Source organism: Pholis gunnellus (assembly GCF_910591455.1).
Source record: "Pholis gunnellus genome assembly, chromosome: 20".
NCBI classification, from domain to species: Eukaryota; Metazoa; Chordata; class Actinopteri; order Perciformes; family Pholidae; genus Pholis; species Pholis gunnellus.
Window position 1 is genome coordinate 13,635,788 of NC_136547.1, and position 16,240 is coordinate 13,652,027.

Consider the following 16,240-nt stretch of genomic DNA (forward strand, 5'->3'; position numbering starts at 1 on the left):
TGTTCTTGCTGGGTAATAGGTAGTTTGTGGGCATTTGAGAGTCAAACTTGTCCAACGTTGGTGAAAAGAAAAAAAAGTTTCTTCTTACAGGCCTTTCTTTACGCACGCACGACCACGGACGCGCACGGAGGTCTTGGCAGGACCGAGTGGGCCGTTTCCAACCTTTTTTGAGGGGCGTGGTCAGGGGCGGCACTCTCGAAGCGCAGCCAAGTTAAGGATAAAATGTGGATAAGTGATGCTTTAGCAGCTTTGGTGCAAGAATCCCGAAAGAGGAAAGACCCTCTCTCTCTCTCTCTCTCGCTCTCGCTCTCGCTCTCTTTTCAAACGGAGTGAAGCGACCACATCACATCTTTGATTTATGTCATATGGCAGCCAGCGACAGTCATCACCGCTCCACCTGAGCTCTGCTCAACTTACTTTGAAGGCGGACTTTTTTTTTCTTTCCTTCCTCTTGCTGCTGAAGTTTTCTCACAGCCAGATCTCTGTCAGGATCTCAAGAAGCGCGCTGCATTCCAATTCATTAAAGGTAAATGATTTCCCAAGTCTACGTTAAATCACACCACGACATTTCCATTACACATTAGCCTACTCTTCACGTTTACCATTAGCTATTGGCACGTTATATCAGCTTCTGTCAGCATTGCAGCATTCATACCATAAACGGGAAATACATGTAGGCTATGCATAGATTATTGTGCATTAATTAGCTGCATTGTGCATTCTGTGCACTGAACTACATACAATTGTACTGCTAAATGTGATTCAATGCTGTATTTATTTTCAGCAGCTCCCAAGCTGTCTTTTTATTTTTTAGTAAGAAAAAAAGTCCTCAGGGAAGTTCAACACGAGTAGTCATTTCTTTAATTCAGACCTTAGTCATTCCCAGTCTGCCAGCTTTCCCCCAGTGAACTCCATGAGGTTACCAGTGGCGCTGCACCAAACCATGTGTCTGCAAGCCAATGCGGTGTCCTCACCAAGTTCAATATTGACCCAAGTTATTCAGCAAATTTGATACACCAGTTCCAATCCTTCCAATAATCCTGTTTTGTTCTCTCCTCTCGACTTCTTTTGCCAGCTCACACTGTAGGACGGAGTGTCTTTCTGTGCTGGCTCGCTCCCTGGTCCACGCCATCCACCCTGCCTGAGTTTGAGAGGATAACCATCACCACAGTCTCCAGGATGAGGCATGTATCTCCGCGCTGGCTTAGGGACGTGTCCCTGCTCCTGCTGCTCCAGACGGCCACTTCCATGGTGATGCTTCCTAACTCCAGCTGGGAGCAGGTTCTGGACAAATATCTGGACGAGGAGGGGGACTGGTGGGAGGCCAAGCAGAGGGGGAAGAGGGCCATTACCGACAGTGACGCGCAGCTCATCCTGGACCTTCACAACAAGCTCAGAGGCCAGGTTTACCCTCCTTCTTCCAACATGGAGCACATGGTAGGTGGACGGAGGATGCGGAGGTTTTGTCTGTGGACATTGATTCCCATGAAGTAGTGCATATATCTTCATGCTGTTTATGTGTGTTAAAACGCTTTGACCCCATTCTGAACTCCATCAGAGTCTTGCACACTTGTGGACCATGTAGCTTAGTGAACTGACCCAGTCACCAGACCGGCTGGCACTTGTCCCTCTTGGCTCACACACAAGCAGCATGCCAGCATCTAAGCACCTTCAAAGATGAGGACAGCCCCCCACTACCACACACACACACACATATACGTCTGTACCCATGTGACATTGGTTGTTTTGCCAGAAGAAAAGAATTCCGCCAACTTGCCAATGATCACATTACTACTGCGTTTTTCTTTTACTCATGCTGAGAGATTTGTTTGACTTTATCCTTTGGCCATCACGTGTGTGTACAGCGCCAGATCACTTTTCACAGTGCAATTAGAATCAGAGCACGGCACCGGGGCTTGTTTTACCAGCTGTCTACCCCCCACTAAACACACCCATACACACACACACACACACACACACACACACACACACACACACACACACACACACACACACACACACCACACACACACAGGCACACCACACCTTCTGTAAGTCAGCGCTCCACAGATCTGGAACTTTTCCAAATGCACTACATGTGTAGGCACTGCTTGGCTTGACCGCCACAGTGCATTGCCACCAACAGTACTTAGGAGGTTGAAAATCAATACAGTGTGCAGAAAGTAATGAGGTTTTATAATCCTTTCATCTCCACTTAAAGAGCTGCAGAACAAAAGGCAGTATTATTCGACGGTTAAGGCAAATAAACAGTTCCTGCTGGGGGCAATTGCTGGACTGTGTAATTGTATAATTGAGAGGTTGGACTTGAGGACCCCTTGTGTGTGTGTGTGTGTGTGTGTGTGTGTATGTGCGTACATGTACGTGTGTGAAAGCAGCACTCTGCCTGGCAGGCTTCTGGTTGAGGCACACTCTAGTGGAGAAATGCTGAGCCAGCAGCGCACAGCTCCTTTCTACTGTCTCCTGTTACAGTTTTGCAGGGGGGTTTTTTTAGCTCCTGGGGCACCCAGGGGTGAAGAGGCATGCAACAAGAGGACGTTAGGTGAGAGAAAGAGGGTGAGAGCTGGCAAGGAATACCGTAGGTACATAAAAATAGAGGTGTAAACGTGATAAAGGAGTTGCTCATAGAAAAGCAAGGCAATGCGAGATGGACGGTGGGAAGGACAGAATAAAAAATAAAAAGAGTCAAAATAATTGTAAAAAATGAAATGGTTGAATAGGAGTAACGAAAGAGTAAAAGAAAGATGGAGACTTTTGGAAGGGCCACAAAGTTAAAAGAGACAATGACTTTTAAAGATACGTGCGGAAATCTTATTTGCAGTTCTGCAGATGTCAAAATCTGTCAGGCGAAACACTGCTCAGGTCACAGGGATTGCCAATGATTTTCTGCGCTTTATTTTGAAAGGGGCTCCCTATTTCTCAGATTTTCCTCCAGTCTGTGTTGAACTGCTGTCACCTTTCAGAAACCTCACAGCTTCACTGTACTGGAAGACTTCATAGACATGCTTCCCTGCTCTCCCTACACACCCATGCATGCAGATGCACACACGCATATACACACACACACACACACACACTCACACCAATACCCAAGCGCACGTTCATAACAATTTCGCCATCAGCTCTCTTATTGTCTGCCATTGTATTAAACCATAACCGGGCTGACCCTCTGTGGCAATCTTCACAGAAACTCTGAGATAACATCAATTCAAATCCCCATCTTTCCTCCCCCCTTCATCTGTTTCCTTTTCTTGCCCCCTTTCTCTGCCTCCCTCTCCCTTATCCCTGTGGCTCCGTTCCCATTCTGTCATTATCCAACGCAGAGGCCCAAAAAATTCCCTGGATAAGCATTCACACTCCATAGTGATCCACAAAGCTTCAATGCACCTTTTAGAAGGGGGGAGAGCGGTTCTGCCTCTCACTCAAATGTTGACCCACAGGTATAAACAGAGAAGTGTCAGTGTTTGAAGCGCTGCAAGACAAACAGATGGCATCATGGGAGAAATGGCCCCACCTGCATTGATGTTTAACTTGGCCTTGCCGCGCTGCGCTCAGGTCTGAGGTGGCAGTGCTGTTTGTGGTTTAAGATAAAGCTGTATTGACAGTTTTCTGTTTGGGATGAGTCAGAGTTTTGCTGAAAGCGCCGGCCATTTTAATTTATTGTTGAATAATTTGGCTGTTCAATCAGACAATAATTAAGGTCTAGACTAATAAATTAGCCTTGCATTAACCCAAGATGTTTAATTATGGTAATGTAGATGAGTGTGTGTGAAATAGACAGCTTAAATGTTAAGAGAAAGTGCTTTAGATTAATAAGATTGCCAAATAAAAAGTAATTACCGGACTCCAGTGGCAAAAACAAATGAAGGAGAGCTGTCTAAACTTCTTTTATCCCCGCAACTTTCTCCTGCAGATTACCTCAGAGCTCACACAGGCCAGCTGGGAGATTGAATCTCTCCAGTGTGTCTTGGGTTTGTCCCTAGGTCGGGTCAGCTGGTTACACCCATGAAAAACACATCCACTGGTTTTCTCTAGATTTTAAGAGCAGCAGCTGAATATCATAGTAAGAAAGAAAATGTTGATCCTCTCAAAGACCGTACTGTAGTTCCTACGTGTGCTCAATTCCACATCCAAGGTCATGCTCCAGTGAAGCAAAAGGGACAACACGATCCCAAAATAGCAAAGATGCCACCCGAAAGCTGGAAACTCTCTTGGCCTCACCTGCACCGGCTGTATCCTGTCCACGGATATCATGAACAGAAGAGGCAAGTGTCCACATTGAACTTGCTTGATGTAATGCCAAGAATGTCAACAGATGGTCTTGCTCCGAACGCATTTATAAAGAACACCTTCTACGAATACTTCAGGGAGTGTTGGTCATAAAACTTTGCAGAGATACAAAACACATGGAGATCGAATTAGCAAATTCCAATGATCCCACAAATATCTGTGAAGCTTTATGCCCAAAAGGACAACACCCTCAACCTGCATCCTGTTCAGACTGCAGAATGTCTTTTGGGTTGAGGAGTGACTCAGCTACTTTCTTGGGTTGCCGCCATGAGGAGCACCAACCACCATTATTGGTCAAAGAAAAGTGAAAGGGAACTGTGGAAAAAATGACTGCTTGTGTAAAGCTATACTCTGGAGGATTTAGTTTTTTGCTGACATTGTTTATTGTTAAGAAGGCTGAAGCTGAATGCTGATTTATTATTTCCAAGAAATTATAAATCCCAATAGCAGACCAAATCGAGATATCAGGCTACCCTTACCATTACTGGCCCACTTATGATGCCCAGTAAGTGAGACAGCTTCCTGATTCAACTCGACAATAATTGGCTACGCCGTTCTGGTCAAACTATGCTCCTGTTATAACATGATAATGGGAGATAATGGTATTCACTGGTTGACAAGATTCAGACAATGGTCAGCCCCAGGACCTCTGAAGTGAGTTGATGTGGGCTGGAATGTGCTACATGAAACACTGTTTACTCTATATTGCTGTGGGAAATTAAAGTAGTAGTTTGGGAAGACATAGATCATTTTCCCGAGTCACCCCTTTGCCTTTCTGTTTTCTCTCTCTTACACCGTCTTATCACATCTCCTCCTCCATTCTCTGCCAGGTTTCTCATGGAATTTATTTATTTTTTACTCAACGTCACCTCCTCCAATTCCCATATCTTTCCCCTGCTTTCTTAGTATTTCTCTGCATGCACCATCGACTATGAACAGGAAAGTCAGACTTGCAAAGGAAGTGCACCTCTGTACCCTTTGGAATGCAACCAGATGACCAAGGAAGAGGAAAAAAAATAACCAAAAAAAACCTGCAAATGAAGTGTCAAGCGAAATACACAATGCTGTGTGCACTGTGCTGAAAGACTTCAGCAGGGGAGGTGTTTTTCTTTTCGGGCCCCAGCAGAAGTGTGGTCAGGGTGTGTGGACTGTGTGTGTGTGTGTGGGGGGGGGTCTTGCTTACACGGCCTCCCCTGCTGGGCTAACGGTGCAAGCAACAGCAGCTTGACAAGCCGACTGCACTCTGCATCAGGTTCAACAGCTGAAAAATGTGTGTCTCTGCCTTTTCTTTTTTTTCAGTTCAGTTTTGGGACGAGGGAATGAGTTCCTCAGCTGCAAGGGTGCTGCTTGTATTCATCATTATTTAAGAACAGGCTTCGAGAGCATCACAGATCTTATAAACTGTAATCAGCTCCCCGATATAGGCTCAAATATCTTCCGATGTTTCCGTCTTAGCATCGTACGCTCTTGTACTGGCAAAAAGGGATAACTATAGGGACAAAACAAAACAGGTCTGACAATACTGACACGCTGACATTTGTTTTCAGCTCGCTGCCCACAAAGATAGAGATATAGTTTCAGGTAAACACATTCTCATTCCTGTTTTACCCCTGGCTCTGTCAGTCATCATTTGGCCTTATTGTGCAAGACAGACTACAGGCAACTGCAGACGAGGTTGCTGTAACACTAATATGCTCCCTCTTTGCACACGTAGAAATGACTGAAAAATACACTCCACACCTCCAACAGCTTATTTATTCTATATGTCAGTTGTGTAACATTTCTACGAGGCTTTGTGTTGAAATCTTACATGGAACACTGTGCCAATATGGAAGAGTCAGACAATATTACCCTAGCGTTGTTAATTTAAACAAATAGGTCCTCTCAACAGCAAGCTGGATTCCCAGAAATAGCTGAAGAAACTGCTCAGAGTTAAGAGTTAATTTGCAGCGCTGCCAGACATCCTGTTGTTAGGTAAGTGTGTGTGTTTCGGGAGTAATGCAGAGAACAGCAGTTGTTTCTGGTGAGACTGTAAGTGGGTGACGGACGAAGGAGGCAGTGGAGGAAGCGGGGGAGTTATTTTAGTGTCTGTTATTGGATGAGATTTCAGTGAGGGTAAGCTATTACTTCCAGGGCCCAAAGTGTGAGATGTGAAAACTTCTGACACCTCCGCTGGTATGCTAAGGCTAACGCACCCAAACACATTCGTATGCGCGCACACACACACACACACACACACACACACACACACACACACACGCACACGCACACGCACGCACACACAAACTAATTGCATTTCTTGTAGAAACCAGTTAAGTTAGATAACCCACACTGAAGGTGAAAGTGAAGGTGTGCAATTAAAAGGCACATACAGTGTCCTTCAGACGAATTACAGCTGGAGTTTTTCTAACATTTTTTTTATGGAAGAATGTAGGTCAGCAGAGAGGAAGGACACTCTTCACATTCCCAGAAAACCCCAGAGTGGGAATATGATCCCTTAGTATCCAACCAGAGCCAAACTTAACCGAGAGGGCAATTCAGAGAGAGGTAAAGTGAAACAAAAGCTTGCACCCAGACGTCTCACCAGAGACATATGGAAGGTATTACTTAAGAAAAAAACAGCTTTCGCATTTTTTGAATAACACCAGATCCTACGGGAAAACCCATTTGGGGAAAGTCAGCTGAGCAGCAGGAACACATCAACATAGTTCTGCACTTAGTTTCGAGATTAGTACAGTTACTTAGCCATAGCCGCTCCTTGTCCCTATTACTTATCATGACATATGATAATTGTTCCGTATGGGTTTGAATACCACCACACCTCACTGACAGCTGAACAAACCCTACAAAGCAGTGAATTTCTCCAGTTTCACACTAGCCGTTGACTATGACCTGACATCGCTATATCTTATGGCTCATTAGTTGCAATATAAGCAGCTTTGTGTTGCGCTGAGTCGCTTTATTTGATTATTTTCGGTTTAACAAACATAACCCTGAAAACCTCCTATTGTTTTTCCATCTCATCACCTGTGTAGGTGTGGGACACGGAGTTGGAGCGGACGGCAGAGGAGTGGGCAGAAACCTGTCTGTGGGAGCACGGCCCTGCCGGTTTACTGCCGCAGATCGGACAGAACCTGGGAGCACACTGGGGAAGGTAAACAAGAATTGAGTATAGACAGTTTCTGCATACGCAGACTTTTAATTTATCCAAGGTTGAGGGTGAAAGGGTTGCTTTGCTGAAAACATTTAAAGTCTTCAAAGTCGGCGTGTGTGTGTTTGTGTCTGACAGGAGGCTTGCGTCTAATTCCGTGGATAGGAACATCGATAAGAACAGAATTGTTGTGTAATTTGATTTTACAGACACAGTAACATACAAATATGAACTTGGAGAGGGTCCAAATATGAGTCTTTTAGGCTGCCATGTTGGCCAGGAACCCATTGGAACATTTTTAATCACAATATGAAATCCTGGATAAAGAGTTGGCCATATTTGGCTCAGACTGTTTTTTTAAATAGTAAGGAATAGGTAACTTATTCTGTTGAGCTTTAGTTTACCACAACTAGTTAGCTTTTCTGCCATTTCCTTCACAACACTAACACGTTCACACAGGACATATCATTTGCTACATTTGCACCCTCAGCCTCCCATAGAGCGTCTGGAAACAGCACTGCTTCACATAAGAGACTCTTGTTCCACATCTAATCATATCACTTCACAGTAAATATGTTCAGTTGATTCTAATCAGAGTGACTAACCACACATGCTGCCAAATTAGTGCCAATCTTTGGTGACTGCTGTCTTTTCAGAGAGCACAAATGTTTGATTGAAAGCTAGATTCTTAATGGCAACAGCTGTGTTTACATCGCTGTGCTTACCAATAGGTGCTTACCACAAATGGTAACTACATATGTACAGTGTTGTGTAAATTACTTTATCTTTTGATTGGGTCTTAAGACACCTTGCCAGGCTAAATTTTGAAGTTATGAGATGCTTGCTGTACGTTATCTCTTCAGCTGCCACCTGTATCTTGGACATTTTTTTTGACAAACGACTTAGAGTTGCTTTGTTTTGCACTAATACACTGTAGACTCTGAGTATCATGCATATGCACATAGGTTCTTGAAAGAGTTTACTTGCAGTAAACAGAAAAGAGCTTTGATGCATAATACCAACTCCCACACCAAAAGAGACACAAGACAATAGAAATGTTTTTTTGGAACCATGTCATCAAAGGAACATACGCTTACTCATCTCCCCAGGTTTCGCCCACCCACGTTCCATGTGCAGGCCTGGTATGATGAAGTGAAAGACTACTCCTTCCCTTACCCTCAGGAGTGTGACCCCTATTGCCCCTTCAGATGCTCCGGCCCAGTTTGTACTCATTATACACAGGTAGCTAGGTCTGGATCATACCATTTCTTTACCCTTTTTACCTCTTTAGACTTTATCCTTTAGTGATTTATGACTTAATAGTCTGTTTTTCATGGTCTGCCTTGTTTTTCTTTTTTGCAGCTGGTATGGGCCACCAGCAGTCGAATTGGGTGTGCCATCAACATGTGTTACAACATGAACGTGTGGGGACAGATTTGGGCCAAAGCCGTCTATCTTGTCTGCAACTATTCACCGAAGTAAGCACTTTTGTTGTGAGGTCCGTTCACAGCTGCATGACTGATATACAGGTTCAAACAAGATTCATATTAATTTGCTGCTGAATTTTGAACGTTTCTTTCACGCATAGTTGAAGTTGAAAATCGTCACACACAAAGGGGTGGGACAGGAATATGGTTGATTAATTTGAAAGTAGTATGTGTTTTGTGCAATCATTTCTGTTATACTACCTGAACAGGGGAAACTGGTGGGGGCATTCGCCTTACAAACATGGGACCTCATGCTCTGCCTGTCCTCCCAGCTATGGAGGAGGCTGCAAGGACAACCTCTGCTACAAAGGTATGTGACTGAAAAAAATAAATAAAGATATTGCTCGAAAGCCTGAGGAAAAAATAAGCTTAATATACCCTGTTTTTGTGACTTTACTTGAAGATGACAGCTCTAACCCTCCACAAGAGGAAACAGAAGAAAACAATTTCATTGAGCCGGAGGCCCCCCATACTCCACAGAAGCCCCGGTCTAGGGCCTCCAAGCCCGAGCCTCCCAGTCTCCCCGCTCCAGCCCCCACCAGCCCCCCCACAGAGGACCTGCAGAAGAATGAAGTGGTCAACACACAGCAGATGTGTAAGCTGTCATTTAACTGTTTATCCTGGATCTAGTTTCATCTTTAAAGGGAGAGTGTAGATCTGGTTTAGGATTGGGAGTTGGCAAGAAATTTAGGACATGATCTTAAAAGAACAGAATTGGGACAAAACCAAATAATTTAGTGTTTACCCCGCAATAATATAGAGACAACAAGCACAAAAAATGTGCTTCATCGGAAATATTTTTCTTGCAATTTATCTTAAATTGCCTTGATGTTCTGCAGCCTTTTTCTGTCATCTCCCTGATTAACCTTGACAGTTTCTGAAGTGTACTTAATATTGCAAGTCACTTTCTGGAGCAGGGAGGGGAGGTCTATTTCAGCATGATCCACCGAGTGCGTGTTTGCTTTTGGCCGGCTGAGAGGGGTTGAGGGGTGAGAGGGGCTCCATGCGGTTTTTAAATGGCTTCCTCTCTGCAGTGAAACGGGCCTGTGCTTGTAAACGGAGATGCTTCCTCTAGAATTGCTGACCACCCTGAACCTTGTTGCAGGAATTCTTCTCTTTTGCTTCTTGAAGCATCAGAACAATGTACCTCACTGGGTGTCTCTCGACTCAAGCCTTTAAGAAACCAGTCGCCTGCATCAGAGCTGCCACTTCATGCATGTTGGTTCCTGTACGCGCACTGAAAGGCCTTTATGTTTCTGTTTTTCAGCTCAGTTTGTGACCTGTGACACTAAGCTCCGAGATCAGTGTAAAGGAACACCATGTAATAGGTACACTTCATATTAAATATCATAAAAACAACACCACTACAAAATGGAGTATACGGTTCACTTCACCTTATTTTTCCCATATTATTCACACAGATATGAGTGTCCTGCTGGGTGCCTATATGCTACAGGAAAGGTAGTTGGGACAGTATACTATGAAATGGTGAGTACTTGAGTTCCTCAGGCTGAGTAATGCAAATGATGTGGTCAATATTAAGCCAATTAACAGCCGTGTGTCCTGTCAAAGTGTACGAGAGACATTGAAGTGCTACTTGCATACAACTGTGTCAGCAAAAGGCCATCAATATTATGTTGTAAATCAAATATTCTATTTGCAGCAATCCAGCGTGTGCAGAGCTGGTCTACATGCTGATGTCATAGATAGTGAGGGAGGATGGATGGACGTAACACGACAAGGCAGAAAGGACTTTTTCATCAAATCCAACAAGAACGGAGTTCAATCTCTTGGGTGAGACAATGATAGTAAACACATCCCCATGATTTATACTGATGATCTTTGATCGCAAGATTGGTCAAATATTCTCACAATAAGTGAAAATAATGTCATCTCATGTCATTGTTTGTGTTTCCTCGTGACAGGAAATATCTGAGTGCTAATTCCTTCACAGTTTCCAGAGTAGCAGGTTAGTCTGACCAACATGTGACACTGTTCTTAGAGATATGTAACATTTGGCATGAAATGACTCCTTATAAGCTGTGCTGCAAATGTGTGTGTTGACACACCCTGTAATTCTTTCTTACAGTCAAAGCCATCACATGCGAAACCACAGTTGCACAGATGTGTTCATACCAAAAGCCTGCAAAACATTGTCCAAGGTATGAACCTGACTTCATGTCTGCCGGCATGCATAAGTTTAGTTCTCCTGCATCATGTAAGTTTAAGTTGTTAACCATGTCCAACTGTTCTATTTTTAGGTTCTACTGCCCGAGAAACTGTTTAGAAGAAAATCCTCACATATCCCGATTAATCGGCACCAAAATATACTCCGATGTAAGTCAAGCTATTGAAGCTGAATTCTTCACTTGGGTATCCAATGTCCAATATCAATATTTCTTACGTGAACTTTTCTCTTGCATACCTCTGTAGAAGTCCAGTATATGCCGAGCAGCGATCCACACTGGAGTAATCAGGAATGATGCGGGTGGCTATGTCGATGTAATGCCAGTGGACAAGCGGAAACACTACATTGCCTCATACCAAAATGGCATTTCCTCAGAGAGGTATGGGATGCTTAATCTAGCCCAAGCTGACCTCAGTGGCTAGTGTGCAAATTGTCATGTGCAAATTTGAGATAAGATACAAACATTTTAAAATGTTTAACTTCAGATTTACAGTCAAAGTGATCACCCCTGTTGTAACAGTGTTGAAAATAGTTGTACCTTATATAGAAACAGCAGAAGTCGAAATCAGAGGGTGGTGAGCATTCTATTATAGATTTCATTTTTTTTAGGGAGGTAACTGGTCCTATTTCAGTGTTATGTCTTCAACTTTGGTTGGGCAGTGAAGGGGTTAATCTTCTGAGGCTCAAAGAAAAGGAATGAGAAATCAATGGCTCCCAGGTAAAGAGAAATGTATCCACTCTGCCTTCCCTTGTGGATCTAGTCTTTTCAATATGCAGGCAGTTCATTACATCTCTCATGCAGTGTGCATGGGAGGGTGATTAACATGCCTCCAGTTTAAAATAATGAATAGCTTGGCAATTAGTGCAGAGGAGATGAGTGCATCTTAATGTAGTTCTGGGAGGGGATTTTTTTTATTTTTTTGGTAGTAAGTCAAAAAAGGGCAATGAGCAGACAAGGGTCTAAAGCTTAATGTAGTGGCTCAGATAAACAAGAATGCAAAGCAGAGACAAGCAAAAGCAAATGCATCAAGTGAAAGGCATTAAACACAAAGGGGATCAATAGAGGGTTAGACCGCTTTAGCTTAGGTCCACCACTTTGGTGGATACATTTGAAAAGAGTGCATATAAAGAAGGACTTTCCATTATTTTTGTGAAAACCTGCCTTTCAAATCAGTGCCTTACTGCTATCTCACCAAACAATGGTGGAGAATTTATACAAGTGGAAAGCAGGCCATGCACAATAGAAGCAACGTCTTTCGCATTACCATTATAGTCTGACTTTAGTCTTGGTAGGCTTAGGTGGAATATCCTGGACTGGGAGCTTGTTACCTTGTGAAGAAGCAATTAAAAAGGTACGGATTTAACAGAAGGTGTCGGCCTTAGGTTAGTTCTTCTAATACAGTTCGAGTTGGTCAACAAAAGTGGGAAACACGACAGACTTTCTGCATCTGAACTCTTAAAGGGACCAAAACGATGCAGGTTAGCAAGTACACTGCATTGTCCTCATAGAAGTATAGCTTTGCTTATATTGCCCCATTATTTTCCCATTTCTACTCTGAAGAGGAGGGGTGACCGTCTTTGAAACCACCTGCTAACTCAGAGCAGCAAACACGATTGGTTTGTCATTGGTACAGTGGATATTGGTGCGTTAGGAAGCATAAGCCAGGCAATAAAATCCCTGCCCAATTCAAAAAATCCCCTATAGGAGATAATACAGCTGTTCTGCATCGAGAGGACCGAGCAGGTATAAGCTTTTGACCAGGATACATCTTAATAATGTTCGATGCCTCTCTGATATTGAGCAACGTACCGTTTTAATTAATCCTTTGGTATGTGTGCGTTGTTTCATAATAATAATAATGATAGATGTTTGTCACCATCTTTCTCCATAATGGGTCCTCTGAGGCTGAAAGGGAATTGCAAAGAAGGGAGCTTGTGTTTGCATAGGAAAAGAAAGTGAGATCATGTGTTGAATCATGCTGCAACACTTTACAACAGCATTAAGGTTACAGGTCTGTACCGGCCTCTGTTCAAAGCTAAAGAGTGACCCACATACTGTATAGTACGTTCTAGTTTTTCTTTTTCTTTTTTATATAAAATTGCACCACTTTTGGGTTGTTTTATGGTCTGCAGAATGACTATTGTTAACATGACCTGCGTAGAGGACAAACACACACTCATTTATTCTCTGGCCTTCCCCCTCTCTTTCTGTCCTCCCCCTCTCTTCCCTTGCCTCCCTCCACCACATTATTCTTCGTCACTTCACTGAGATGCCCGACGTCTGTTAGTATCTGCCCATCATTTACCTGTCTCCTTTAACTTCACAACATGTCTGTCTCTGTTGGATTAACACATGAAGGTCCCCAGTGTTTATGTAAAGATGGCTGGTTTATCGGTTTTCTCAGGGAGCCCCAACCTCTATCTGTTTGGGTCCTATCTGTCATTAAAGTGTCAGAAAACACTGATGTGGACGCTTCTCCGTTAAAAACCTGAAGTCTATTTGCTTGTGTGTGCATGTCATCTACGTCTCTCTGCAAAAGGCTGGGACATGTTTTGCAACCAGACTGACTCTCCCTCTTCTTTCTCTTTTCCCTGTAGCCTTCAAAACCCTCCTGGAGGAAAGGCGTTCCGGGTGTTTGCTGTGATTTGAGTGGCCCAGAGGGCGGCTTCACCAAACAGAAAGCACACTTGGGCCCGTTGAATAGGCAGTAATCAAGCCCCGTTGTCAAACTCAATGACTGAAATGTTTCTGGCTTTGCTACACTCCAGGGGGTTAGAGGTCGTCTCCATGGCGGCGTAAACCGAGCAACAAAAACTTGACACATACACAATGAGATACTGTCAGTATTCACTCGCGCTGAGTGCACAATTTGTCATCTTTAGCAGGAAATTTAGATCTGAACATTTTGTAAATATCTCTGAAAATGTTGTACATATTTGTAAATAGTATCACACTTGTGTCTTTGTGCCATTACCGTGCCCTCTTAACAAATAGCTGTGTATGGAAACTGATTCTAGAAATCTTATGATATAACATTATAATGGCACTTAAGGATGAATCATTTATATTGTATTAAGTCTGGCACATTTTTACTGGTGCTCTGGAGAGGTCTCTTGTCATATTTTGTGCGTTTTTTAATGATTGGGGAACAAATTATGCGTTTATTTTTATATGATTATGCTCTATATCAATATGATTTATAAAGGATGCTGCTATATGTTTAAAAAAAAAACCGTTTTATTGCTGTTGCAATTGCCAGTGCGATGGGTTTTGTTTGTTTGGTTATTTTTCCAGATGATGTGGTTTAGTTAAAACTCCCTGCAGGTCGGGAAGTATACTCATCCCTCAGAGTTGTCATTCTCTAAACAAAACCTATACAGCATGTGTCAGACTTTATCATGCATTGCATTATACTGGCTGTTGTTACCCCATATATGTTTTCCGTTTGACATAGACGAACAGAAGCAATACCATGCAACAATTATATTTCATACAGTGTACAATGTAGAAGAATCAACAGATATATTTGCTCATATTTCTTACCAGCTCTCAGCTTTCTTACAAGCTGCAGTCAATATAATGGTCAATTCATTGTATTTGTGTTTCTTTCTGCATTATACATATTTTCCTACCTCAGGTTTTTAGGGAAAGTCCATTTTGCAATAAAATATTCCAACCAACACCGTTCTCTCTCTCAGGCATTGGCTTCTGATATTTAAATCACTCAAAGTCAACGTGAAATGCGTTTGCAAAAATATTTACATTTGGACTATATACACCTAAAAATGGCAGAAATCTGATTGTATTATAATTGGCCTTTGTTGTCATTATCACTATCTTTAAAACTAAACATCTAAGGCGCCTTATTCCATAATTCAAGTGTTTCAAAACACTTGAAGTATCTGTTTCGGAGCCACTGCCCCACAAATTGCGATTCCTACATTTTGTAGCTTAGAAATTGACAAACGTCTCCTTCAGACTTATGTTAATGTTAGATTTCCTGCTGGCAGTGATTATAGGGTGGTGTGCCATGTTCATTCCTATTCTTGAAAGTAACATTATTGTAACTCATGTTTGCTTCACCAAAAAACACCACACTGACTCATTTTACCTCAAACATAGTGAAAGAGAAATCTGGGATGAGTATTTTAAAGTTGCAGACTCACAACAAATACTCACTTAATAGTCTAAAAGTAAAAAAGCTATAAAATATCTTAAAATGATCAAATATTGGCATTCCAAAACTGGGAAGCCATGTTCACAGAAAGCTGCCAGTGGTCCTGGAACAGTTCATCTGATATGGGTCATGATGCCCGCACATTAAAGCTGACAATCTGCTCTAAAACCTCCTCGGCAATCAATCCTTTTACATTTGCTCTTACCCAGTGGATAAGTATGCAGAGCCAAAGATCAAAGTACCGCAGGGAGCCACTGAAGTGGTAGGTTTTGTGGGCTGAATGACAACTGAACCCAATCCCCTGGACTTCCAGATCCATTGCTGCGTTTTGAGGGAGAAGCCTGCACTACCAACGTCAAAGTCTCACAGGATGTGGCAACCCCCCTCCCTGATATCCATACTGTTTATTCATCCAAACCTTGGAGAGCGGAAGCGTTTGATTTTAAATGTCCCAGCTTTCCTCTTAGGGTCCGTCACCAGGGAGCTGAGTCGTCACTCCTCGTTTGCTTTTGAGCAGCAATGGAGCGAATTGACCAATCTGTAATGGGTTCCACCATATCCTTGTCCGACGGCTTTACGATGTCTGGAGGGCTGCAATAGGTTGTGACTCAGGCTACCAGTCTTTGTTATTGCCCAGACAAGTGCTATGTAATCTTACATGATGCCACTGGGTCAGTGACATGAATGCCACCTTGTGAAATACATTTTGTATGAGTTTTATGGGTGTACATGTGTCGGTATCGCATTCACATATCTATCTGCATTGGCAGATTTAATTGCGCATGTGGTGGAGTACATGCTACATGCTCACAGCATATGGAAAACAACTTATTGGTGGCGAAGCATGGGAAAGGGGAGATAAATGTGTGAGGTTGAAAACTTGTATTCCTTCATTCAGACCGTACAGTTGCCCAAAAACATGCACACG

The 16,240-nt window shown here is 42.9% G+C and overlaps 1 protein-coding gene across 1 annotated transcript; it reads left to right on the plus strand.

Moving 5' to 3' along the window:
• Positions 1 to 384: 384 nt before the first annotated feature.
• On the plus strand, positions 385 to 14,806 carry LOC306712505 (cysteine-rich secretory protein LCCL domain-containing 1-like). Its single transcript, XM_079181810.1, has 15 exons — positions 385 to 526; positions 1,076 to 1,437; positions 7,344 to 7,462; positions 8,569 to 8,701; positions 8,822 to 8,937; positions 9,156 to 9,256; positions 9,350 to 9,541; positions 10,214 to 10,274; positions 10,368 to 10,434; positions 10,610 to 10,740; positions 10,872 to 10,915; positions 11,036 to 11,108; positions 11,208 to 11,283; positions 11,380 to 11,513; positions 13,733 to 14,806. The coding sequence occupies exons 2-15, from the start codon at positions 1,180 to 1,182 to the stop codon at positions 13,782 to 13,784; spliced, it is 1,557 nt and encodes a 518-aa protein (XP_079037936.1). The 5' UTR covers positions 385 to 526; positions 1,076 to 1,179; the 3' UTR covers positions 13,785 to 14,806.
• The last annotated feature ends 1,434 nt before the right edge of the window (positions 14,807 to 16,240 follow it).